This window comes from Lutra lutra, chromosome 11 (genome assembly GCF_902655055.1).
Source record: "Lutra lutra chromosome 11, mLutLut1.2, whole genome shotgun sequence".
Lineage (NCBI taxonomy): Eukaryota > Metazoa > Chordata > Mammalia > Carnivora > Mustelidae > Lutra > Lutra lutra.
The window spans coordinates 39,122,078-39,148,141 of record NC_062288.1 but is presented as its reverse complement, the minus strand read 5'-3'; the positions used below and the strand labels follow the sequence as shown (position 1 = coordinate 39,148,141).

General features: G+C 40.9%; 1 protein-coding gene and 1 long non-coding RNA gene across 3 annotated transcripts in view; one reads left to right on the top strand and one right to left on the bottom strand.

The window, feature by feature from the left end:
- PON2 (paraoxonase 2) overlaps positions 1–16,098 on the top strand; it is a 28,269-nt gene extending 12,171 nt beyond the window's left edge. The window contains exons 3-9 of the mRNA XM_047695065.1: positions 4,035–4,090; positions 8,404–8,569; positions 9,109–9,235; positions 10,936–11,136; positions 13,885–13,966; positions 14,708–14,836; positions 15,466–16,098. Of these exons, the coding sequence (XP_047551021.1) occupies positions 4,035–4,090; positions 8,404–8,569; positions 9,109–9,235; positions 10,936–11,136; positions 13,885–13,966; positions 14,708–14,836; positions 15,466–15,624 (920 nt within the window). The 3' untranslated portion in view covers positions 15,625–16,098. The remainder of the gene's footprint in view (positions 1–4,034; positions 4,091–8,403; positions 8,570–9,108; positions 9,236–10,935; positions 11,137–13,884; positions 13,967–14,707; positions 14,837–15,465) is intronic.
- LOC125080886 (uncharacterized) lies at positions 848–26,007 on the bottom strand. Of its 2 annotated transcripts, XR_007121527.1 has the most exons (5): positions 25,388–26,007; positions 23,559–23,600; positions 6,784–6,920; positions 4,756–5,047; positions 848–4,201 (listed from the first exon to the last, which is right to left on the bottom strand). It is a non-coding gene; the product is annotated as an uncharacterized LOC125080886 (long non-coding RNA). The 2 variants fall into 2 exon arrangements; XR_007121526.1 differs by having other exon boundaries at positions 23,559–26,007.
- Positions 26,008–26,064: the final 57 nt, after the last annotated feature.

Genomic DNA, 26,064 nt, shown 5'->3' with positions numbered 1-26,064 from the left:
GTAGGCAACAAGGGTAGTCTTCTCTTAGGAAACAGTAGTAGCCATGCACTTGAGGCCCACAGTCCGTGTAAGAGGTAAGACCACTTTCCCCTATCCTCCATCCCCATCAGAACCCATAGGCACATACCAACACACACACACACACACACACACACACACACTTTCTCTCTGTCTCTCTCTCTCTCCAATGCTGTATTCACCATGACTAGAAATGAACTCTTAGCCATTCTGGTGCTTTATACATATCATCTCATGTCTTTCTGTTTTAATAAGTGATAATCATCTGCCACACAGCATACAGGATGTGTGCCTTCCGTAGGGGCACAGTGTAGTCACTGTCCCATTTTCTGTATTCCTTCCCCTCGTCTCTTACAGATAGAAACCAAGCTCTTACCCAGAATCTGGCCTAATATCGACATCTAAATAATAAAAATTATAATGACAGGAGCTAGTTAAGTCTATTTGAGGCTTAAAAGCTTAATGCAGGCATTCAGAGTACTGGACTAAAATAAAATTTTCTGGATTGTCTCTTTGAGTTAATTAGTGGTTTTATACACTTGGCAATCAAGACCTTTACAAAAACTGCTGCTGGGGAGATTAAAAAAAAAAAAAGAGGCATTGAAGTTTGCAGCCCTTGTGATCAGTTTGTTACTTTATACTCTACCTATGAAAGGAAAACAAAATACACACTACTGTGAGATTTAGATTTCTTATTTCTTTTTTTTCTTTCTTTCTTTTTTTTTTTTATGACAGAAGGACTCAAAGCTCAGAAAGGTTTAGTACCTTTTGCAAATTATCTTTCTAATATAATATCTCCTCCCAGAGTAATTAACACACATACCTCCCCAGTATGCCAAGAGTGGACAGTAAAAGGTACATTATATCTCAGATACTCTATTGGGAATGGCAAGGGCTGATTTGCTGTTGTAAAGTTACACCTAGAGGAGAGAGAAATTTATCTTCCTTTACTTGGCTGTCTAAAGATAAGCAAATGGCCTAGGGTGATAAGATGACTACCCTTGGTGTGGCGGATCTGGTACAAAGGCTGATGGAGCAACACCATTGTCTTCAACACACTGCTTCTTGGTCAAGGACTAGAACTCCAGTTATGGCCAGTTCTCAGCAGGAAAGGTAGAAAGAACATTGATGTGGCTATTATTTTTAGTTATTTTACCCAGAAATTACATGCACACTGTGCTCTCACATGCCATTAACCTGAACCGAGGCAAATGGCCACAATTCTTGGGAGAAAGTGCAGAATATGTCTGTGGTGTGTTGCCAGGCACCTGTGGCTGGAAAGGAGAAAGGGGAGTATGGATAGTGGGGAGCAGTTAGCCATCTCAGACACAGATCATTACCAAAGGAATAAGAAAAAATAAAAATTCAGATGTGTTAAGCTAGAAGACTTTCTCACCAAGAGGGTTTTGAATGAGCTTGTACAGAAAAGTGCAGAGTATGGATTGGTGAAGGTCTTGGGAGGAGGCATGGAAGCAAAACTTTTACAGGGGAAGCCAACCTATGGAACTGACCACAGTCAAATTTACAAAGTCAAGTGTCTTCAGAGAGGAAGCAGTGATGGTTCTGACAGGGAGAATTCATTCTATGCTACATTGTCTTTTTTCTGTATGCTTTGAAGTCAGAACAAAAGGATTTGAGTCCCAGCTTCTTGGGACTCAAGAAGGACAAAAGGACTCAAAGTCCCAGACCTTAAGCAATTTGCCTAACCGCTCAAAGGCCCTATATTCTTAACTCTGAAGTAACAGATAATAGTGCTTCTTAGAGTATAGGAAATTATGTGAAATAATGTATGTAAAGTGTTTACAAGGAGTGTGGCCCTCAGTAAACTCTATACCTTAATAGCTATTACTATTACTGCTGGTACTACTCCTATTATTAAATTAGAGGAGAAAAAATTTCTCCAGCATTGACTACTCTTGCAGTAATCACACCGCAGCAGTGATAAGAAATGGTAACATTCTCTTGTAGTGATGGATATAGAAATGAAGATGCGGTGGGGGGTAGATCTGGAAAATATTCTAAAGAAAACTGCAGATGAGACTTTTTTTTCCTTGGAATTAGGCAATGGGGTTAAACAGAAAGAAGTTACAGTGTGGTTGAAATGCAAATATCTTTTAAAAAACGTTCTTCTCTTGATTACTAAAATGGTACCGTTGTTTGTAGAAAATTTTAAACGAAGAAAAGTATAAAGAAGAAAATGAAAATCATTCATAATCCTACCACCCAAAGAAACCTGGTTAATTTGTTTCTATATATCTGGGGTTCCTGGGTGGTTCAGTGGGTTAAAGCCTCTGCCTTCGGCTCAGGTCATGATCTCAGGGTCCTGGGATTGAGCCCCGCATTGGGCTCTCTGCTCAGCAGGGAGCCTGCTTCTCCCTCTCTCTTTCTGCCTGCCTCTCTGCCTACTTGTGATCTCTGTCAGATAAATAAATAAAATCTTAATTTGTTTCTATATACCTTTTCTTGTACTTTATGTATTAGCACGTACACATTGAAATTAAATTGTTTTAAGTAATTTTTCAGAAGCAACCAGTTTTACTTAATTGACTTCCTATTCAGTGGATCCAAAAAGTAAAACTTCAGACTGACCTGTGCCTTTGAGTGTGTGTGTGTGTTTGTATGTGTGGCTGCATATATACACATGTGGGGTTGAATTCCCCCCATCCCTGCGCATCACCAGTTGAGAACCACCATGGGTCTAGAAACTAGGGATTCTTAGCTTTTTTTGAGGTATTACTGACCTTTTTTTAAAACTGCTGAAAGCCAAGGATCCTTTTCATAGACAATTTCCCAGCTGAGCATACAGATGACATTTTGCATTGCATAGAATTTTAACAAGTTCACAGACTATAGAACCCATTTGTGGCTCCTTAGGAATCCACAGCCCAGGTGAAGAATTCCTCCATTAGGCCATGTGTAAGCATATATATGTATATATCTTCTTGCCAAGGAGCAGACTTTGCAGGTGTTCATGATTGCAGTTGTCTTTGCAAAGCGAAGTTCTTGGCATTTGTATTTTCTTCTGCTTTTCTCCACTATGATAGAGCCAGTGACACTGGAGGCAACCAGCCAAATGCAAACTCATGAATCAAAACCAAAACGGCTGCGTAGATGCTGTTTGTTTTTGACAACCTAGAAATAATCTTGGAGAAAGTCTTTGGAGAGGCCTTAAAGGGGAAGATTGGATTTTGTGGACTCAAAGAATGTGTCATGATTTGGCTTAATCTAAGCCATTTTTATTCTTCTTTTCTTGTGTTTGGGTCTATTATCTGTCTGCGGAATTTACACAGTGAGACCACTGGGAAGGTCTTGTGTCTAATTATTTGCTGTGCTGTGTGGAGTGGACTGCAGACAATCAATAAACAATCAATAGTAATTGTAGCCTGCTCAGAGACAAGCATTAGAAGATTCAGCTGGCTTAGGTGCATGGTATTTTTCATTAATTTTCTTTTGCTGGTTGTTTTCTGTAGTTTAAAGCCTAAATTTAAAGATTAAATGGAAGGTTTTCTTTGCTTATGAGAACAAGCAGACATTGTTTTTTAAAGAGGGCATATATAATCCCAGGTGTTTTATCTCTGTTAATGAGAGAAATGTCTGTGTTTGCTTCAGATTGAATGAGCAGAGAAAGGGACAAGGATATTTGCATGGTTAAATGACTATGAGCCCTTCTCTCTGAAAGTTAATATTCCCCTGATGTCAATTACTTTTGTAGAGACATCTGGATGTTTATCAGAAGAGTGTACAGATGTCAACTTTTCCTGTATTATAGCTGGAAATGTAGTGATTGCTTGACTTTGATTTGAGTAAACATAAAATATCTAACATTTAAAGTCAGAGGTTCACTGCAGGAAGGGATTTGGACTGACGTATATTAAAGAGAGTGGTAGGTAGGTTCCTTGGAAAAAATTAGAACCATTCCTAAAAATGCAGGCACCGACAAAGTAAACTAAGTCCCAGTTAGACCTAACAAATAATAGAATTTGAACGTGACATTTATCTATCTCTTGAACTTACAGAAGCTGGCGCAGATGATATTGACATACTTCCCAACGGTCTGGCTTTCCTTAGTGTGGTGAGTAGCTCCTTCATTCACCAGTCCTGGTGGAGGAGGGACAGGAGTGTTTGATGAGGGCCTGCAGAGCAGTAACTTGTTCTTAAAATTCCCCACTTTCAAAAATATGTTCTGGAAGAAAAAAAAAAAGGCAGTTTGAGCAGAATTTTGGAAAATGTCCTCAAGCTTATCTAAATGTAAAGATGAAAATGTCTTTGCTAATTGATTAATTGCTCTTTATTCCCCACCGCATTGTACTAAAACATTCCAACGCAATCTGTGTTTCAAAAGTTTCTTATTAAAAAGCATACTTTGGGCATTGTTGTGGCTATTCCGTACTACATTATACTCTTTTACGTAAAGCATCTATCTCTCCTTCCATTAGCTACTCAATTTTAAGCTCATACTCTTGCCGCTGTTGTTTATTTTCAAACAATATACCAACTTTCCCAGACCAAGCCTTTCTCTTTCTTTCTTTCTCCCCCTGAATCGCTTCTCGTCAAGGTCATCAACTGAGTTTATTGATACCTTTCGCTTTTGCCTTAATTCTTAGAAGCTGAAAAATAACCGCTTCCCTGGGCAGACATTGGGAAGACTGTAAAACCGATTGGCCCGCGTGCTGGCCTACACCAGTCGCCATCTAATTGGAAAACTGTGTGAGTGGGCGATGAGGAAGTTCTGACCACCTTTCTTCCGTGGCGAGGGCCCCCATGAGTGTCCTTGGCGTCATCGCGGCTTCGGTTTTCCTTGAGGAAGGCAGCCTGTGATGATTCTGTTCCCGCTCAGCATCCATTATTTTCAGGCTCTGAGATTCAGCTCTGACAAGCATAGGGTTGCTTTTGAAGAGTCACGGCACAAATAAACAGTTGTCGGACCTCTGGGAAGGGTCAGAGAACTCGGCTTGGAGAATGAGGGTTAGGATACTGGTCAGGTTCCTGATGGTTTTTAGGTGGAACACTGAGCAGCTGGTTGTTACCACTGAGGAGGAAAAAAAGAAATATTGTGGGCTTTGGCAAGAACACTAAAATCTATGTTAAATTTTAAAAATACAGTCTCAAAAGACAAGGTTATGTACTTACCTACACAGCATGAGTAAAATGATATTTCTAGTATTATAGGTTTGTTAGGAAGCACATGCTTACACGTTTCTATAGCCTTAGGAGAAAACACTAGGACCCCTTGTCAGAATCGTTCGTAACTAGAGATGCAAAAATCCTGAGGAAAGTAGAAATCACCTGCTTTTTTTTTTCTCAAAAGACATATTTTCAGAGATTTTTGTAATCCAGAAATCACATGTTTCAAGATCTCAGCCCCTATAGGAATAAACCTGAATTGGGAGAACTGAGGTCCTCACACACGTAAATCTATAGTCATTTCCACTGAGGGGCTAATGACAGTCACAATGATCTTGTAGCCGTGTCTATACAATTTCCTCAGCTTGTTTGTCCTTCCTTGGTTATCTGACTGTCTTTTATTTTTTTTGAAATTTGGAAACAATCCCACTGTACTGCTAATTTTTAAATTACTCAGCACTGTCTCTCCTGTTTCCCAGAATTCACTTCTTTCTAAACGAGTAGTAGGTATCTCACAGCAGCTGTCTCTTCCTCTTCCAAACATGGTAGCCCATCTGACACATCTTCTTCTGTGGTTATGGGTATGAGGGTCAGCCCAAAACCTGCATCCCTCTTCGTGAAGAATTGGATGACAGAAAATAGAATATAAGAAAGATTTAAATGGCAATAGGAGTGTACTTAACACCACTGAAAGGTATGCTTAAAATGGTGAAGGTGGTAAATTTTGGTATGTGTATTTTATGGAAAGTAAAAATAAATCAAACTTTTGCAAAGAGAAAAAACATGGTTAAATGGTAGGGAGCATTAAAATAACCATGAATAGTGATCCACCATCTCTGGTAGAGCTTTCTTTCTTGAAGTCATGCTTCATGATGGGACAGTGATATAAAATAGAGATTATCAGCCTGTGAAGTGACCCTGCCATGAAGGGATAATGTAATTCTAGTTTATTCTGCTTCCTGAGCCTGCCAGCCTTGAAGTTTTATCATTTTGATAGGTTTTTTAAAATTGGAGATAATTTCTATTATGCTCAACTTTGTGCATAAAGTGAGACTTAATTTTGATATACTCTTTTAGATTTGCATAAAATTTGACTTAAAAGACCTCAAAGAGAAAAGACCTAGATTATTTCAGTGAGTCCTGAGAAAACATGAAATAAAATGCAACCTTTCATTCCTGGTTGAAAGCTCCAAGAAAACTAGAAATGGAAGGTAATTTCTCTGAAACCTATAGCCGATGTCCTTCTTAGTGGTAAAACATTAGCCACCTTCCCATAAATGTTTAGAAAAGGAAGAAAATGCCCCCAAATATTACGACCATCAGTAATCTACTAGAGTTTTTTTTTTTTTTTAAGATTTTTATTTGTTTATTTATTTATTTGACAGACAGAGGTCACAAGTAGGCAGAGAGGCAGGCAGAGAGAGAGAAGGAAACAGGCTCCCTGCCAAGCAGAGGGCCGGATGCAGGGCTTGATCCCAGGACCCTGGGATCATGACCTGAGCCAAAGGCAGAGGCTTTAACCCACTGAGCCACCCAAGGGCCCCTCTACTAGAGTTCTTAATAACCCAGTAAAACAAGAAAGAGAAATACGAGGTGGGGAGAAAAGTCAATACTGCCATAGTTTTCAGACATCATCGTTACCTGCTTTTTAGACAATCCAAGACATTCAACCAGTAGACTGTTTCATCCGCGGGGAGAGTTCAGTGAAGTGGTTGGATTCAAAACGAATGTGTAAAACTCACTAGCTTTCCCGTGCACAAGGAAGAACCAAGTAGGAGCTGTAAGAGTCATAAAAATAAAAGTAATAATGTTCCATTCAGAGCAGCAACTTAATTCTCAAAATTTGTACAGAAAAATCAATGAGGAAAAATATCTAAGACTAGTTTGTGACAATAAAACGATGAGGTGTGGGATATGGGGACTCACCATAAATAGAGTGGCTGTAATTAGAAATAAAGCTATGGTAATTAAAGAGTGGTATATTGGTACAAGGATAGGCCAGAGTCCCCAGACAGATCAGAATGCAGAGGGATCTCATACATGTACATGTACATAGAGGTGATATTTGCAGTCAGTGGGGAAAGGACAAAATATATGCCAGGCACAGCTCCAGGCCCTGGGACCTAGCAGTGAGCGAAGGAGACAAAGTCCTGACTCTTGTTCCAATGGAATGAGGATGGATCTGTGTCAGATGCTTGCAGCACTTTAATGAGAAGTAAGAAAGGTGGGGCAGTGGAGACTCGGGAGAGCTGTGCTGAGGGTGTGGTCAGGCTTCCATTTCTGTATGTCTACGTATGCATCTGTGCCAAATGGCGATAAGTGCCTTTTGACACAGATACAAAGCATCTGGGAGCCCTAGATCTTGGGGCGGGGCGGGGTGGGGTGGGGAGCATTCCTAGGCAGAGGGAACAGTGTGTATAAAGGTGCTGAGGTGAGAATGTGCCTGGTATGTTTGAAGAGCTTTAGGAAGCCATGTGGCCAGTAGGAGATGAGGGCCGAGATCTGGAGTGTTTGGGGTGGGGAAGGTGCAGGAGGGTGAGCAGGGCAGACCATACAGGGAACCCGAAGAACTTTCACTTCATAATCTGAGCGAGATGGAGTTTTGATCCAGAGGCGTGACATCATCTGACTTAATTTGGACGCTGGTGGGAGACCAGTCTTCCATAGGGAAAGGCCAGAAAAAATAAAAAGGACAGTTAGTTGTGAGCCGTTGCCGTCATTGGGGGGTTGGTTTGGGTCAGGGCAGTCATGGCTAAAGCGGTGAGAAAGGTTCACATCCTTATGAAGGGATATATTTTTCAAGGTCAAGTCAACAGGATTTGCTGGTGGATTGGATCTTGGGAGTGAGGCAAGGAGGGGAGTCTTGACTTAATACTGTTCACCAAGATTTTGAGCTCTGTATGAGCGAAGGGCAGGCCAAGAGCTTGAGGGTCAACAGCCCACATGTAAACTTTCACTTATTCCCACCCCCCAACTCTGCTTGGTATCTCCCCATCCACCAACCTTCTGGTTGGCCCCTTAAGAGGCCCCACAAGCCCCTAGGCTTGTGCTTCGACTCAGAAGAATCCGTTCCCATTCATCTCGAAGCTCTCCAGCCCCCAATTCCTATTTTTTTTCCATCCTCTCCTCTCTGCTTTCTTGCTGTTTGTAGCTGTAATGCCGCTGCCTTTAACCAAAGTCTATCATTTATTTATACAGCCCATTTTAGCCCATAAACACCTGGAAGCCTCTATATTTAACTCTTTCCTCTGTTTTGAAAAGGGTTTGAAATGTCCAGGACTCCATAGCTTTTCCCCAGATAAGCCTGGAGGGATACTAATGATGGATCTAAAAAAAGAAAACCCGAGGGCCCTGGAATTAAGAATCAGCCGTGGGTTCAATTTGGCTTCGTTCAATCCACATGGTATCAGCACCTTCATAGACAACGGTAAGGGCTGATGAGCTCTTCACATGGAGAAGTTTCTCATGGTTTGCAAATGACTGTGGAAAATAGATTTGGATCATATCTATAGTAACAGAAGAACAATTAACTCATGAATTATTACTGTATTCTTCATACAAATAAGTTGATCACTTGCCACTCCAGCTAGCAGCAACTTAGGCCACATTTGGAATTTCTAACAGGTAATACCTGGGAGAATGTTTAGATTTCATAACCTTTTTTCATATACCTATGATTATTGCATTAAAAAAGAGCTGTGGTTCTGAATTAAACTATAAACAGATTATTCATGAATTCTGTATATGGAGTGGAAAACACTCTTTCTTAAAGGTCAGGGGACCGATGATCAGAAATGATGCCAGCCAGACAGTGATGGGAAAGACGGGGAAGAAGAATGAGCTGTTAGGTCGCCTAACAGCTCAAACGTTCAACCTTTCCCCGCCTGTGGTATTTAAATGTCAGTGTCTGCTCAGAGGTCCTGTAGTTCTGTCTTGTAAATTAACTCTGTTCTTTCAATTCTTTAGACGACACAGTTTATCTCTTCGTTGTAAACCACCCAGAATTCAAGAATACAGTGGAAATTTTTAAATTTGAAGAAGAAGAAAATTCCCTTTTGCATCTAAAAACAATCAAACATGAACTTCTTCCAAGGTACTCAGCCCTTTTGTTCATTCTCCAGTCTGTCTCTGGCATTTCCATGTATTCCCCATGATGGTCCTCTCAGCTTCGATAAGAGCTGAAATACGTGTATGTAGACACATATGTAAAAACGCGCGCGCGCGTGTGTGTGGTTTCCTTCTAGAGCAGGGAAAGTCAATGTCATTCATAATAACCAGTGTTCTCTGAGGACTCCCCTGAGAAATGATAAAACACTGGATTACAGGGGCGTTGCTCCTCAGGTCCATCTAGGGAACAGGAGACAAGCGTCCCTATTTTTCCTGCTGTCACCTTCCATCTCAGATGACTCATCATCCGAACCATAATACTTTGTCCTGCCAAGGAAGAGTAGCCTCCTTTAAATGATGCTGGTGTGCTTTGTGTGGGACCACTACAGAGTGCTTCCACCGGGGTCCTGGTAGCTGGGGGCTGATGGCCACACAGAGTTGGAGGGATTCAGACTGAAAGCTGGTCACTCTTCCTTCCAGAACATACCGCCAGTTGATAATGTGGCTAAAGGAGACTCATGTGTATCTCCCTGGCTCCGCTTGCGTTACCCTACTGCTGCTTTTAAGTTTGAACTTTGATGAATATTTTTAATTTCTCCATCCCTATCTAGGGCTTCCGCATGTAACTTCCAATTTTTCTTCCCAAAAAATGCACTTCATAATAAATAGGAGCATAAATACTGTCCAGACAGCCTCTGCATCATGGTCCCTTTCAGAAAGAGGGGACCCACCTTCCCTGTAGCTCTGTTTTTCACTGAACAAAGAAGAAAGCAGCTCTTTCAGAAAGTGTTGCATAGGGTAATTGGAATTTAAATTTAATAACGCCCTTGCCTAACTGGTTTTAAAAATGTAATTGTTTTCAGCATATAAATCTCTCATCTGAATCATTGCACTATGGCAATTTCATCATCCATCTCTCTGCACGTGTCTGTGGAGGGCCCGTTCATTCTCGGCAGGTCGTCTTTGTGAGTCAGGTAGAAATTGAACAGGCAACCTTAGTTTGACTAATAACCAAGCAGAGGAACTCAGGAAAATCTGGCAACTGAGTAAATGAAGGCTAGGTAAATGTTATTAACGGCCCGACCGGCTCAGCAGCCAGTGCGGCTCTGGCCAGCTCTGTACTCTAGATAGTCGTACCCTTTCATGTTTTGTTAAACCCGACATTTCTGGCTGTCAAAAAACATAGCCTGTTGGCACAAAGTTCTTTTTTTCTTTTATAATAGACCTGCCGTAATTGCTAAATGACCTGTCTTCGGATTACCTGTTATCTTGCAAAATTGTTCTCTGAAAAACGATATTATAGTAGATTACCTATGACCATAGCCGTGTGACTTTCAGCTGAGCTTTTCCTGGGAAACCTCATACCAAAAATGTAAAGCACAGATTGTATATGCCGTCCTTCCAGAGACTTAATCTTTTTTTTTTTTTAAAGATTTTATTTATTTATTTGGTAGAGATCACAAGTAGTCAGAGAGGCAGGCAGAGAGAGAGAAAGAGAAGAGGAAGCAGGCTCCCTGCTGAGCAGAGAGCCCAATGCAGGGCTCTATCCCAGGACCCTGAGATCATGACCTGAGCTGAAGGCAGAGGCCTCAACCCACTGAGCCACCCAGGCGCCCCGAGACTTAATCTTTAATATGGAGACGCTGGCTGCTTCTTTTCTCTCACGGATTATTTTTTCTCTTTCAGTGTGAACGATATCATAGCTGTGGGACCAGCACATTTCTATGCCACCAATGACCACTATTTCTCTGATCCTTTCTTAAAGTATTTGGAAACATACTTGAACTTACACTGGGCAAATGTTGTTTACTACAGTCCAAATGAAGTTAAAGTGGTAGCAGAAGGATTTGATGCAGCAAATGGGATCAATATTTCACCCGATAAAAAGTATGACTCCTCATAAGAGTATCTTCTCTTCTCCTTAGTAGTGGTGCTGGGTCAGATTCCTCACTTTGCTGGTTTTTTCCAATGTAAAAAGCTTCCTTGATATGTTTTTGTCTATGATATATATATATATATATATATATATATATATATATATATACACACACACACATATGTAAAATATATACATTGATATATTTGTATTAAATATATATAATGTTTATATGTAATATTTAATATATACTAAGCATATATATATTTACATATAATATCTAAATATCATTGTAGAATTTAATTTTGTAAATGTGAATTTTTATGAACTGGGTTTTTACATATACCTATTAAAGGGTGAGGTAGGTGTTTCCTTTTAAATAAAGATATCTTTGTTTCATTGGCTGCATATTATTCTATGATAGGGATGATCTTAAAGTAATTTAAACAATTCTCTGTTAATGGATGCATAGGTTGGTTTTCATATATATATATATATATATATATACATATATATTTTTTTATATAAAAAATGTATTTTTCATTTACCACTGAAGCTCTCCAGATATTTTTTTTTTAAAGATTTTTATTTATTTATTTATTTGACAGAGAGAGATCACAAGTAGGCAGAGAGGCAGGCAGAGAGAGAGAGGAAGGGAAGCAGGCTCCCCGCTGAGCAGAGAGCCCGATGTGGGACTCGATCCCAGGACCCCGAGATCATGACCTGAGCCGAAGGCAGCGGCTTAACCCACTGAGCCACCCAGGCGCCCCTCTCCAGATATTTTTAAGGAATAGCTCCTGAAGGGAGCATTGCAGTGTAATCCATCTTCAGGTTTCGGGATGGTAAGACAGACCTGGGTGTGAATGCTGCCTGGGCGCGGGTTGACAGTGATGCTCTGAGCTCTGTCTGCACGTTTGTACAACTGTTTCTATAGAACAGATCCCTCAAAGTAGAACTACTTACTTGAAGAGTGACCTCTTTAAATGGTAACTTTAATAGATATTGCCCAGTGACCCCCCTCCCAAATTATCCCACTGTTTCTCTACGTCCACCCATAGCATATAGAAGGGAAATTAAATTTTATTAACTTCCCTTTGTACTACCTTAGCACATTGAACAATTTAAACTCCTGCAAACATAACATGAAATAAATTTGGCATTCCTTGACAACTCAATGTCTTTTTTCATGACACAATTTCTTCTTTCTTGTTGATTATAGAAGACGAATGTAGAATCATTTAAATTGTCTGTAACTCTCCTGCCAAATCTGTTTTTCTCCCCCAACTCTCATCTTTCAATTATGAGACTCAAACTTTCCAGCACCTGAGCTGCAAACAAGAATAATGAGAGAGGATTCAGCTCTAACTCCTCTTTTGCCCTCTCCGGCCACCCCAGGAGCAAGCCATCCTCTCCCCGCTTTCCTTTCCCACTGACGCCTGCCCGCTTTAGGTTCTTACCCTCTCTGGCTAGAGTAGTCGCTGGTAGTAGCCAACTTGTTTTCAGTCTGCTGACATTTTTTGCCTTGTTGCCAGTTCTGTCTATCTGTATTCCATGAGCCCTTAAGGCTCTCTGAAAGAGGGGCCCGGCCAGCTTCTTCTTGGACTCCTCCTGCCGAGCCCTGCCTGATGCAAAAGCAAATGCTCAGGACTTGTTGAATGGAACTGGCCATTTGTTATTATGCCACTTTGTTATTCTGCAAATTCAGTGGGACCCAATTGCTTATCAAATCAGGGAAAGCTAAAGGGTTGGACTTGCTTTAATAGGGGAGCTTCAACCTCCCTTTTTGACCCTTTTCATACTTTCCCTGCTTTAGACAAAGAACTCATTATTTTGCAAATATGCCTCTCTCATTCTTGCCCCTGTGCCTTTGCTCACAATTTTTTTTCTGACTAGAAGGTGCTTTGTCCTTATTTCCTCAAATGCAGTCTCTCCTTCCATAGCCGCAGCAGATGCCCTTCCTTTGTGAAGCCTTCTGTGTTCTCAGGAGTTAGGTATTTCTTCGGTCTCTAGGCCTGAACTCTTTCTCGTGTAACCAATCATGCTGTATTATTTGTTTCATGTGTACAAACCAGTCTGATCATCCCAACGCACCAGAAACTCTGTAGGAGAAGGCTGTCTCTTCTTTATGTCCATCACAATACTGAGCTCATGGCTTCACACATAATAATTGCTCAATAGAACTGTTGCCATGGAACGGTCAATTCAATGAGTAAAATTACCGTAGAGTAGGCCATTAATTCACCCTGCTTAGATGTAGGCAGATTGTTCTAAATAGATTCTTATCTCTTACTCTGAAAATTCTCAATTTGGTAATAAACATCTTATTAAGAATGAATGATTATTAATAAATAATAAAGTGTGTTCTGTTCGCTACTTTGTATTTCTGTGTGAACATGATACATAGAAATATCAAATTATATCGTGGGATATGTAAACTTTTTTTTGGAATCCAGACATTTGTTTTGTTGTCCTTTCGGTGGCAAATATCACAGACTTTATGTTCAAAATAATGTTCTATATTACTTTCCCCCTTACAAACCTCTTGAGAAATCATTTAACAATTCTGTGATTGTTTGTAGCAACAATGAATTGATTTTGAAAGCTTGCTTTTTAAATAAAAATTGACCTTTATCAAGCATTCCTTGAGGGCCCATCATTGATTAACTTCTTGGCAGGTTATTAAGACTTATTCTTCCATATGGTATTAATGAAGCTTTATATTGGCGTGGAGCTCTAACCAGTGTGTCCTTTCTGTGAAGGTACATCTATGTTGCTGATATCCTGGCTCACGAAATTCATGTTTTGGAAAGACACCCTAATATGAATTTAACTCAGTTGAAGGTAAAATACTTATTTTCTTATATCAAGTAGACCTTAACGTATTAAACTTGGTAATTTTGTAGTTACACTGTATCACCACAGTACCTCCCTTAGAACAGAATATGATGCCAGGGTTGCTATTCTGCGTTTTTAAATATCACCTCTCTGCAACAGGCTAAGCCTCCTGTCCCCAGCCTTCATGAGGACTGACTGATGACATACAGCAAAGGGCTGGGAGTGATATTTGCATCAGATTTAGAGCCCATTCCATGACGTACTGATGGTACCCAATGAATTCCAATAGGAATTTTCACAATTGAAAAGACTAATAGATGAATTCTGAAATGAAGATTTATGCACATTGTCAGCTCTTTCAATAATAAATGAAGGTAGAAATTGGGTTCCACACCATTATTATTTTTTTCCTGCTTGACAACACATATTTTAGATTGATTAAGAATTTCCTATTTTGCTTCAAATGAGTTTCTTGAGCTAACTGATCATTGTGCATTTTTTAAAGGAAAAGGAGTTCATTTTTTAGAGACATTGATCATCACCCTAACTCTCTTAATTTCAGGGAAGATGAAAAGTGGCCCTAACCCAGTTTATTAAATTTAGTTCACACCATATTGGTGTTAAAAGGGTGAAAGCTGGGAGCTGTGTGTAATTTTCCCATGTGTTGAGAGGCAAGAATGCTTAGTCCTAAATTATTTAATCAAGTTTCTCAAGTCATTTAGATATTGACATTTTTTCATTTGGAAGGTACTCAAGTTGGATACACTGGTGGACAATTTGTCTATCGATCCTTCCTCGGGGGACATCTTGGTAGGCTGTCATCCTAATGGCCAGAAGCTCTTCATTTATGACCCGAACAATCCTCCGTCATCAGAGGTTTTTCTTTTTTTTTTTTTTAAGCCCTCATTTTTCAACTTTAATTGTTCAAGTCCTTTTGAACTAATAACACAGTAAACTGTCACAGGGATGGTTTGTTTAGTCATTTTAAACCAACAATGCGATAAACTTATGCAGTGATTTTGTAAGTGCTTTAAGCCAATAATTGGCAGAATTTCACTCATTCAAATACTTTTAGAAAGATAATCTTTTGATATATTAAATTACGGTGGAAACTAGTCAAAAGGCATTTTCTATAAAGACATGTGCCCTCCTTGTGTGGTAGACTGGCAATGTTTTTAAATACCTGGCTTATTGTCAGCTCCCTACATGACATGACTTCTGTTCATGCTAGCATAGTGTCGAAGTATTTCCATTAATGCTCAATTACTATAATAATCCGAAATCCTGGGTTGGCATGCAGTAGTAGCTAGATGGTTGAAGAAAGTACTTTCTTTGAAGGCTTAAAAAAGTACTTTCATTTAAACATTAAAAAGATTGGTAACTGCTGTTTTCAACAGCATGTCCTCTGAATCATTGCGTCGTTGTGGAAGACAGGGATTATATTGGTGATTGAGTGACATGGGTGTATGGTGGTTCGGTGTTAATCTTTTGTATCCCCTGAATAGGTTCTCCGCATCCAGAATATTCTGTCTGAGAAGCCGACTGTGACTACAGTTTATGCCAACAACGGATCTGTTCTCCAGGGAAGTTCTGTAGCCTCAGTGTATGACAGGAAGCTGCTCATAGGCACTCTATATCACAGAGCCCTGTATTGTGAACTCTGAACTGTACTTCTGGGATGCAAGTGTGCTAACTTCTTTTAACACTTACTTTTCTACGAATTGCTAATTGTGTGGGAATTTAACCGGCAAAATGGGCCCAGGAATGTAGGACCTGTGTAGTTAATTTTATTTCGGTAAGGAAAAGCCCCTTCAGTTCTGATAGCACTTTTAACATAAAAGGCAAAGGGACAGTTTTTAAAATATGTGGCGTGAAGGAGAGAGAAGACAGCTGCCTCCAGTAAAGCGGATTCACTGAACACAAGGAACCTCATCTCTGCCTTCCAACTGCCAGAGCGTGCATTCCACTGAAACAGGGTAGACTGCATTTCCTGAAAATGTGAGTGACCTCAGCTCCAACAGTGTGACCACTGTGAGTGTTCAGAACTACTGATAGGTAACATGTGGATGTTTTGTACTTACATCTTTGTTTACTGTTAATGCGTTGGAGTTCTATTAAAGGCTAACTAAAAATCCAAATTTGGCCTGTCCCTTCATTCTCAAGGCGTGCCCTCAGGAGGGGAATGGGAAAGCAGGCCCCTTCCTCATGGGGTTCTCCTTGGGATAGGCAGGCAGGGGAACCTTAATTTCTTTCACTGAATGCTGAATGTAAATGCGCTCTTCGTTTGAATAAAATGGAACAAAGCATCAGCTAAATACAGCAACTCCAGTTCTCAGTGAGTATGGAGTGTTCCCCTCAGCTCTCTTCCTTAATGGCAGCCCACCTTGCCTACCAAGAGGAGATAAAAGGTTGGACCTGGCGGGTCGTGCCACCTCCCCATTGAACACAACCATGAACTTCATCGGGAGAAATGAAGTCAGCTATCCAGTAGGGTTAGTCCTAGCAATGCTGGGATCATGGTGAAAGGTGTCTGCCTCCCATAGGAGAGTTCTTTCCACTCATTAAATGTCCTGTAAAATCATCTTAAGCCCTAAGGAAAGGCTTGCGTGTGTTTCTCTCCATTGTAACTTACCAAGGCATTCCACTTCTTATACTTTTTTTTCCCATTTTCGGCATCATAATCAGGACAATATTTGCCAGTTCCTTAAATTTGCCAGTTAATGCATGAAAAATGGCACATTCATTATCTCATGGAGTCCTAATTACAATCCTGAGGGAGTAGGTATTGATAGTACAAACTGTTAACATTTCACAAATGTTCAAGGTCACACACCAAGTGGGGCTCCCCACCTAGTTCTGATGCCATAGGCTGAAAGTTCACCCCCAAGAAGGCACTGCCGTGTAGTTAATGAGGTCTCCTTATTTACTAGTTTACGTATTGTAGAGTTTCTTCTGTTTTCTTAGGTATCAATTTGAGTTCCTTCTTCCAATGAATCCTTTAATGATTTTTAAATGTAAACTGAAGAATGGTTCTTCACCTTGGCCACTGTCTACTTGACCTGTGTTTTTATTTACATTTTAAAATAGTCTCTGACTAATGTCTATTGGAGCTCTTTCATGCTAAAATAATTGCTGTTTTTTGCTGTTTTCCTTGTCCATAGGAAAAAATATGTCACAGACAAATAAAGCAAGATTAAATATTAGTCACCAGAGATCCAAATCCAAGAAGCGTATTAGATATTGGATGATAATAGTGACTATCTATCTAAAGACCTACATTCATGAAAAGTAGCAGAATACAGAAGGTATAAAGTAAACTTATTTTCTATTGCATTTATTAGAAATTTTATTTGAACAAAAGTAAGTATAATTTTAATGAGCTCAGGTATTAGTTATCTTAGAAATACAAAAAGAATTTTTAAAATACTTTTGGCCTCACTGGGTCAGGGATTTTGTTTTCTCTAAGCATAAGGACTGCATTTATATATTATGATCTTATTTTGATCAAATATTGAGTTTTATTGTTGGTTATTAGGAAGTCAAGTCACTCAAGGACTAAAACTGCAATTGGGATATGTCACCACTAGGTGGATACAGGTCCCACAGGGGTATGAGTGTTTTCTTGCTTTTTAACCTGACTTCCTGTTCAGTGACGGTAGGTTTATCTGAATACACTTTTGGTTCTTCACAAAACCTCAGCTCTTTTACAACAGCTAAATGAGAACATGAGTTCCTAATACATGGAATAAGGAAAATTAAATATAAGCTGTAATACAATATTTTTTTCTCATTTTGTATATGGATTAATTATTAATGATAACTACTCTGAGGCTGATCCTTTTTCTAAACTAATTTCGATCTGCTCACTTGGAATCCTGTCCTGGATTCAGACTTAACCAGGCTGGTGAGTGTCTCCCTGGCAAAACAATGAAGACTTAAAACAGCACCCACTACCATACCACCTAAGAGAAGTAGCCACTTCTCTTAGGCTACTCATAATTTTCATTATTCACTTGCCTTTTCACAAATGGATTCCTGAGTGTGTAAGGAGCAGGGTCGAGAGAACCCCAACAGGTCTCTTAGTTTTCTGATCCTGGTTTTCAGGATTTTTATTCCATAAAGCAGAAGGCAGAGAAGGGCAGGGGGGAGCCTCATCTAATTTTTATTATTGCAAAGAGAATAACTTCCAGTTCACTTAAAAAAAAAGTTTAAGGACACCGAAGGACTTTTCTGTGGCCAGCCTTGAGCTAGGCATTATGATACAACCATGAACTAGACATAATGCCTGTATTCTAGTGGGAGATTCAGCAAATGAGAAAATAACTAGCCAGCTAGCTAGGTGATAGAGAGAGAGATAGATGGAGTGATTAGAAGGAACTCAACAGAGAAATGTGATCAGGGAATAATTTGGAGAAACCTACTTTCCCCCCGCCACACACAACTTTTGACAAGTGGAGAAAAGTCGAAAGAGTAGTTCGGTGACCTAATGTATGTCCTTCACTTTTGTTCACAAATCACGTTTTTGCAAAATTTGCTTTATCTTTCCAAATCTGTTAAAGCCGGTTGGAGATACGATAAACCCTCACCTCTGCCCGTTTTAGCTCGAATCCTTTCAACGCGAGGCCATTCTCCTCCATAACCACTGGTAATCCGGACACACACCTAAGAGTATTAGTGATGCATTTGTCATGCCACCTGCTGTCTGATCCAAATTCAAATCTCCTTCAATAGTTGCTCATCTGTACATAATCCAGATACCTTTAATAGTTACTTTCCCTCCCAACCCCACCCCCAATCTGGGATCCAGTCAAGGTTCTCATTTGCTTGTTGTGTCTCTAGACTGCCTTTTAATCTGGAACCGTCGCTCTGTCACTTGTTTGTTCCTGCATGACACTTGTTTCCAGTGCGGGCAAGATCCTCTGGAATGCCCTGCATTCTGAATTTATTTGACTGTTTCTCCTTGGAGTCTTTAGCTTAATTCAGTCAATATCACTTGTATTTCCTGTGACGTTTCCTGTAAAATTACTCAAGGCTCGATTAGATTCATTTAAGCAATTTTGACAAGAATATTTAACAAGTAATGTGTTTTTCACATGTTGCAGTGTATCGGAATATACGGACAGGTCGTTCCACTGGTTGTGATGCTGGATATGAATAACTGATTCCGGTGGTGACCACCAGATCACCTAGTTATCGTCTCCCGCCATGTGTAAATCCATGTGAATATTCTGGTCCCTAAAACATTTCCTCTGTTCGGTTGAAGCATCCATTAATGATTCTTGCCTGGATGATTATTATATCGGAATTGCACAGTGGTGATTTTCCTATCATTTCTAGTGCTGATATTGGTAGGCTGCACTCTGTTAAAAACATTCTCTGCTCTGGTCTCCCACTTGCATTTTTCTGCATTGTCTCTCTTTTTTTCTGGAAATCGTTTGCTGACAGATCACAGAGATACTGTTTATTCTTTGTCACAGATTTCTGTCTTCACTTTTATCTCTAAAGTCAGGATAATACTCGTTCTGTAAGAATTTAAGGATCTAATAATTTTTTTTTGTCTTGCTAAAAAAACAAAATTGAACTAAGTACATTTTAAAGATGTACTTAGTTGTTCGATGAATCATGAAGTGGGCAGCATCCCATCTAGCAAACAGAAAGCAGATCCCATGGGCTGTACGAAATGAAAGACTTTGATAGGCAGAAGGCAGTGGAACCAGAAAGTTATCCTAGCAAAGAGACTATTTTTCAGGCAAGGTCACCTTTCTCTGGGGGAAGGCAGTTGTCTACCAGGCAGATGACCTTGCTCGTGCTGACTAGTTAATTCCAGACTGACTGATTGAGATTACTTTCCTGGGAGAGGCAATTAGGTTAGGTATGAGGTCTCTGGTCATGTGCGCTTAGCACAAATGACTCAATTTAGGGTCTGTTGTTTCTTTTTTAACAGCCTCCTTTGCTGGTTCCCACACCTCGTTCAGAATAGAAGTGTAGTGGTTCCATAGGGTCCAGAATCAGGTGCTGGTCTTCATTCATCTCTTCTCATTCATTCCAGCGGTTGACATACCACCTGAGCACTGATTGCCCCGAAATTAACATTGCCAGCTTGAACTTTGCCTTCATCTTGACCCTGTCCTTGTCCTTAGCCATCAGAGGCTCTACCTCATTCTAGCTCCAAGTGATGTTTCAAATCCATTCTATTGCCAACTCCACAAGCAGCTCTGTGGCTGAGCCCTCCATTACCTCTGACCCGGAAGTGTTCTCCTAGTGGGCTCCTCTCTTCCGGGATTTGCCCTCTCTAAGCCACTTCCTACTCGGTAGCAAAGTACTCAGATCACATCATGTCCTGCTTGAAACCTTTGTGCTCATCCCATCTTTTTGAGAAGGCCTGCAAAGTGTTGTGTGATCTGGGCTCTGCTTCCCTCTCCAACTTCATCTGGCACCACTCTTCTCCCTAGCCACCTGGATGTTACATGTCCTGGTACTGTTTCTTCTAGAGCCTCTCTGTCTTCTCTTGTGGCCACAACTGACTGACCACTCCATAAAAGAATGCAGACAATTCGTTTACTCTGTCTTTCTTTCCCTTCCTCATCTCCTTCTTTTCTGTCCTCCTTCCTTTCCCTCCTAAAAACTATATCTCCCTCCCACCCCAAACGGAAGCTCCTTAAAGGCGAGGGTATCTTGTTGGCAATGGGTCTTCCGTGCCAAGTAAGCAGTTGTCCGTGCTCATCCGATATGACTAAATGTGAACAACAAGGAATGTTCCTTCCCTCGCCTCCGTTTCCCACGGCCCCATCGCACACTGTTCCAGAACACAGGGTCTAGTGAGGGGATGTGATCACATCTGGTATCTTGCCACAGCATAAGTGTTACATGCAGTCTGTTATTCTTTGAAACAAGTGTTCCCACTGACGCGTGAAGCAAGAGCAGCAGCATCTCCACATTGTGTGTGTGAATTTATGCACTTTCATCCGCCATGTGAGTCATTGTTTTCATAGGCATGTCTTCTTACATGTTCCAAAGATCAAACTGATATAATAAGGTCTCCTCCTGTTATAATAAGTCTCCTCCTGTTCCATTTGCCCTATTTATAGGAAACTAGTTTGTTAGTTTCTTGTGTATATCTTCTCAACTTTTTTAAAGATTTTATTGTTAAGTAATCTCTACACCCCACGTGGGGCTCAAACTCACAACCCGAGATCAAGAGTTGCACACTTCACCAACTGCGCCAGCCAGGCACCCCTCTTTCCAATATTTGTATATAAAAACAAGCTGATACGAATATATATGCTTCTTTTCTCCCGTTTTGTCACAGAAGGTAGCAGAATACATAGAGTTCCACATATTCCCTTTACCTAAGGATAATGTGTGGACATGTTTTTGTATCATTACAAAGAGATCTTCACTAATCCTATTTTATACCTGCCTAGGATGCCCTAGTTTATTTAACCAGTCCAATTACTCGCTGTTACAAACAGTGCTGCAGTGAGTAGTTGTGTGCATACCTTGTTTTGTATGTGTGCAGGTGTACCTATGAGATAAATTCCTGGAAGTGAATCAAAAGGGGTTCAATCTGGGTCCAATGTAATTTCACTTGAATGTTTGACAGATATGTCATAACTCACTACAGGAGTTGTAACATTTTGCAATGTGTAAGAATTCCCCAAAGCATCACCAACAGGTTTTGTTGTCCAATTCTCACTTGTTTGCAAACATGATATCCCAATGTGTTTTAGCTTTCCTTCTGTTAGTACAGCCGTGTTTAAGCACACTTTCAGATATTCAAGGAGATTTGTGGTTATTTTTTCTGTGAACTTCCTTGTCTTTATTTTATTTTATTTTTTTAACTTTGAGGATGTTGGCTTCTTTTTTTTTTTTTTTTTTTTTTAGATCAGTTCCTAGGAGCTCTTCATGTGTAAAGGATGGAATTATTTTTCCAGTTCATAACTGTAAGTCATCAGTTATGCAATTCTTGATAGGGTTTGGAAGCACAAGAAAATGATGTTTCTCATTAGAGCAGAAAGCAGTACAGTTTTCAAGCTCCAAAATCATGGAAGCCAGCTATCCCATCCCTCACAGTATTGAGCTGCAGGAGACATTACTCAGAGTTTTCTCCAGAAAGAGCTAATGTAACAATAAACAAATTTATTTTAACAATAAGCCAATAACAAATTTATTGTGTGGACTCAGTTCAGAGCCTGAAAGCGATGATCATGATAAATGTGACTTTTGTTGTTCTACTTTGAAGAAAACATGAAGATTTTTCCAAAAATATTCTAATGGAAATCAGAGCTTTCAACGAACCCCCTGCTTTTCTATCTATTGCTCCTTGCCCTCTGGTCCCCAGATCCATGAATAGGTAACCCTCTCCACCAGATTCTCCACACCTAAGTACCTTCCTTAATTTGTCCCTGTTCTATGCTGTTCCTCTGCCCACATCCAACCACTTGCCGATACTATCAGCCCCCTTCCCAAATATTTCTCAAAGCCATTCAGTTCTAAGGATGTTAGGAACTAATTAATCCCCATTGCTTCTCCAATTAGTTTCCCAAGGCCACCAACCATTCTGCCCATCTCCAGGAGAGGCAAGCTCCCTAGCCCCTCCTTAATCCATTCTTACTGCAGAGTGATGTTTCTAAAGCATCTGCTGGGTCATGTCACTCCTGTGGTTTCCCATGACCCCTGGGATATAATTCAACTTTCCTCACTTGGCCTACAAGGCCCTACCAACCTCTCTGGATTCAATTCTCACCATCTTCCTCATAGTCTTTTATGCTCTAGCCCAGTGGTCCTCAAAGTGTGGTTCCTGGACCAGTACCAACAACATTACAAATTCAAGGCAAATTCTCAAGACCTACCCCAAATCTAACAAATCACAAACTCTGGGGTTAAAGTTTAGCAGTCTGTGTTTTAACAAGTCTTCCAAGTGATTCTTATCATGTGGTTTGGGAACTCCTGCTCTGTCCTTACCGGACTTACTTCATTCTGGTTTTAATTCCCCAGGACTGTGCAGAAACCAGGCTGCCTTTCTCTGGGCCTCACCAACACTCCTTCTGCCTGATTAAATCCTACTTCTGGTCATGCAGTCAATCCCACTCACTGCTATGTAGAGGGTCCAGTGAACACAAGGCTTAAACCCAAATCTGTCACGCACAAATGTCTATTTCCAAGGAGGTGTGAAAATCATCTATTGTTCTGGAAACTCAATGAAGATCTAGCTCTGTCCTTCGTATTTCAACGAGCTATTTCAACAGGCATGTGACGAAAAGCCTTGGTCTGAGACAAAGTTTTGAAAGGAGGATTCAGTTCACCTCGGATCAAAAAGCAGAATCTTCCTTGTCAATAGGTGGACACAGCACACAAGAGTGTTCTAGAGTCGCCACTATGGTCTTAACCTTTGTGTCTCCCCAAACTTCCTATGTTGAAAGCCTAACCCCAAAGGAGATGGTATTAGGAAGTGGGGGCTTTGAGAGGTGATTAGGTTATGAGGGTACAGCCTTCATGAATGGAACTGGCGCCCTTACAGAAAGGCCCCCTAGAACTCTCTTGCCCCCTCTGCCAGGTTAGGACACAGCAAAGGTGTGTCTGGGCGGTGGGCTCTTACCTGACAGTGAATCTGCTGGCACCTTGATCTTGGACTTCAGAACTATGAGAAATAAAAAAGTCTGTTGTTTATAAGCCATTTAGCTCATGCTTTTTTGTTACAGCTACTCAAGTGGACTAAGACAGCCAAAACCCACTCCACTGGTATGAGAACCTTGTTCTCATTCTTACTCTACACAGAGCAGGAGCTGCTTATATAATATGTCTTGCTAAGTGGCTTCCCCATGAATAATTATCTCTAGTATCTTGAGCTAATGAGTGAACTCTCCAGGTGCAGATTTAAATGGTGACGCTTGATACAGTGGTCTCCAAAGTTGAGAATCTTTTAATGCTAACTACCAGGGTTGGGGATTTGAATTACTGATTATGGTTTTCAAATGATAACTAACCACCTCTAAGGTTTAAAATTATATACGTACATGTGCACACACACACGCATACACATCCTTATCTCTGCCTAAAGTGAAGAATTTCACTTTGCACCTGCAATACATTGCCCAAGAATCTGCCTCTTCCCTTGTCCCTGCTTTCCTGCTATGCTATGAGGCAGGGAACACACTGATAAGGAACGCGTACTCTAGAGTCTCTTGACCTGAGTCCAAATGGGGTACCTGACACTTCTTAGTTATGTAAGCAAGTTATTACTCAATCTCTAGGCCTCACTTTCCTTATTCATAAAGCGAGGATGGCAAGAAGGAATATGAGAAAACATGCAAAAATACGTGCACGTATTATTACTATTTCATCATGCACTCAGTGTCTCTGTTCCCAATTTTTCCTTACGCCAAGTCCAACATCTTGCACTCATCCATCTAATCAATTTTATAGAGCATCTATTAAGTACACAGTTCCGTGCCTGGCACTGGAAGACCCAGTGATCAATGGGACCGGGATCCGAGCCAACGCTCTCACGTGGAGGCTCAGATTTAATTGATGGTCAATGCTTATTGACTCCTCACAACGTATAGTGTTAGGCACTTTGCACTCATCATGACATATGACTTTAAGCCACCTATGAGGCAGATATTCTTCTACCAAAGAGGAATCTGAAGCATAAACAAGTTAGCTGGGCACCTAAGGCTTGCTGGATCCAAACCCAGGCAGCTTGAGCCCCAGGCCCTGCATGCAAGCCTGTACCACACGTATGGACCCTTCACCTTTGGCAAGGTTCCTTTCTTCATCTCTCTCTTCTGGAAGCCTTATGAAAACAGCATTCAATTCTTCCTCTGTTTGAATTCTTAGAATTAGTCATCTTAAAAATAATTATCAGTACAACTCTAGATGTTACAGCGCTCCTTGAGTACAGCTTTCCTTCCTGCCCAGCCCTCACAGAAGCAGCATGGTGAAGGGCAGAGGCTCTGGAGCCCACGCCCTGACCTGCCACTCACCACCTGTGTGACCTAGGGGAAGTTACACAGCCACTCTGTGCCTCAGTTTTTCTCACCTATAAAACTGGGATAATGTTAACTGCCTCAGAGGTGGTTCTGAGAATTAGAAGAGAGTTAACCTAGGCAAAGTACTAAGCACAATGCAAGGCACATGGTAGGTGCTGTGTAGGTGGTAGGCATTGTTATTCATGCCATAATTATGTATTCATGCTGTAATCATGCGTCCCATAAGTCAGAGACCAGTTTTGCTTGTCTTAATATTTCCAGGTCTGGCAAATTCTTTTCCCTAAACAATATTTACTCAGTTGAACTCAAAAGAACCATTATTTCTTTCTCTTGGTAAATAAAAACATCACGCTTGAAGATGCTATGTTGCTGTGTCCTAACTCCTAAAGTCTCCCCCACCTCCAGCCAGCCCTTTTCCTTCCAACTTAATCCTCACGATGAGAGGGGAAAATTCATTCTTTGCTGGTAGGAACTGAAGACCCAGAAGAAAGAAGAATCAAGGAGTCTTTTGAAAGGCTAACTTCCCACTTCGCTCATCTTCTTCTTACCTATCTTCTTCTTTCCCTTCACTCCCCCTGATGTTCTTTATCCCATCAATGATGGGGACGGCCACGGACACTCGCAAATCCACCCAGTCAACAAACGGAACTGGGCACGCACCATATTCAGTATTCTGAGACAGGGCAGAAAGACCAGGAAATAAGGCCCCGCGCCCCAAATCTTGGAGAAGGGTGAGTTAAATCTCTTTGCCGCGGTTATCTTTCAGTATTGCTCCGCCCACTGTCTCGGGATCAATGTTGGGGCTCCTCTTTCGTCTTGCCTTCCAGAAACGCGAAGTTTTCGGCTCTGAACTCAGCTCCCCGCCGTCTCCTGACCCTTGGGTTTCCCGTTCTGTTCATTCGAGGAGCTGAGGTTGAATTTCGCAGCTTTTAGCAACAAACTTCCTCTATCCTCCCACCGACGGATGGGTGTGTTCTTGCCAAAGCTGCGGTCCCGCGGGCTCTCTCTCTCCGTACCGGGAGCCTTGAACAGGAATCCCGCGAGTAAAGGGCTCCTTGGACCGGGTGCGTGGAAATGGCCTTGAACTCTGGGCGGGGGGCGGGGCGGGGCGAG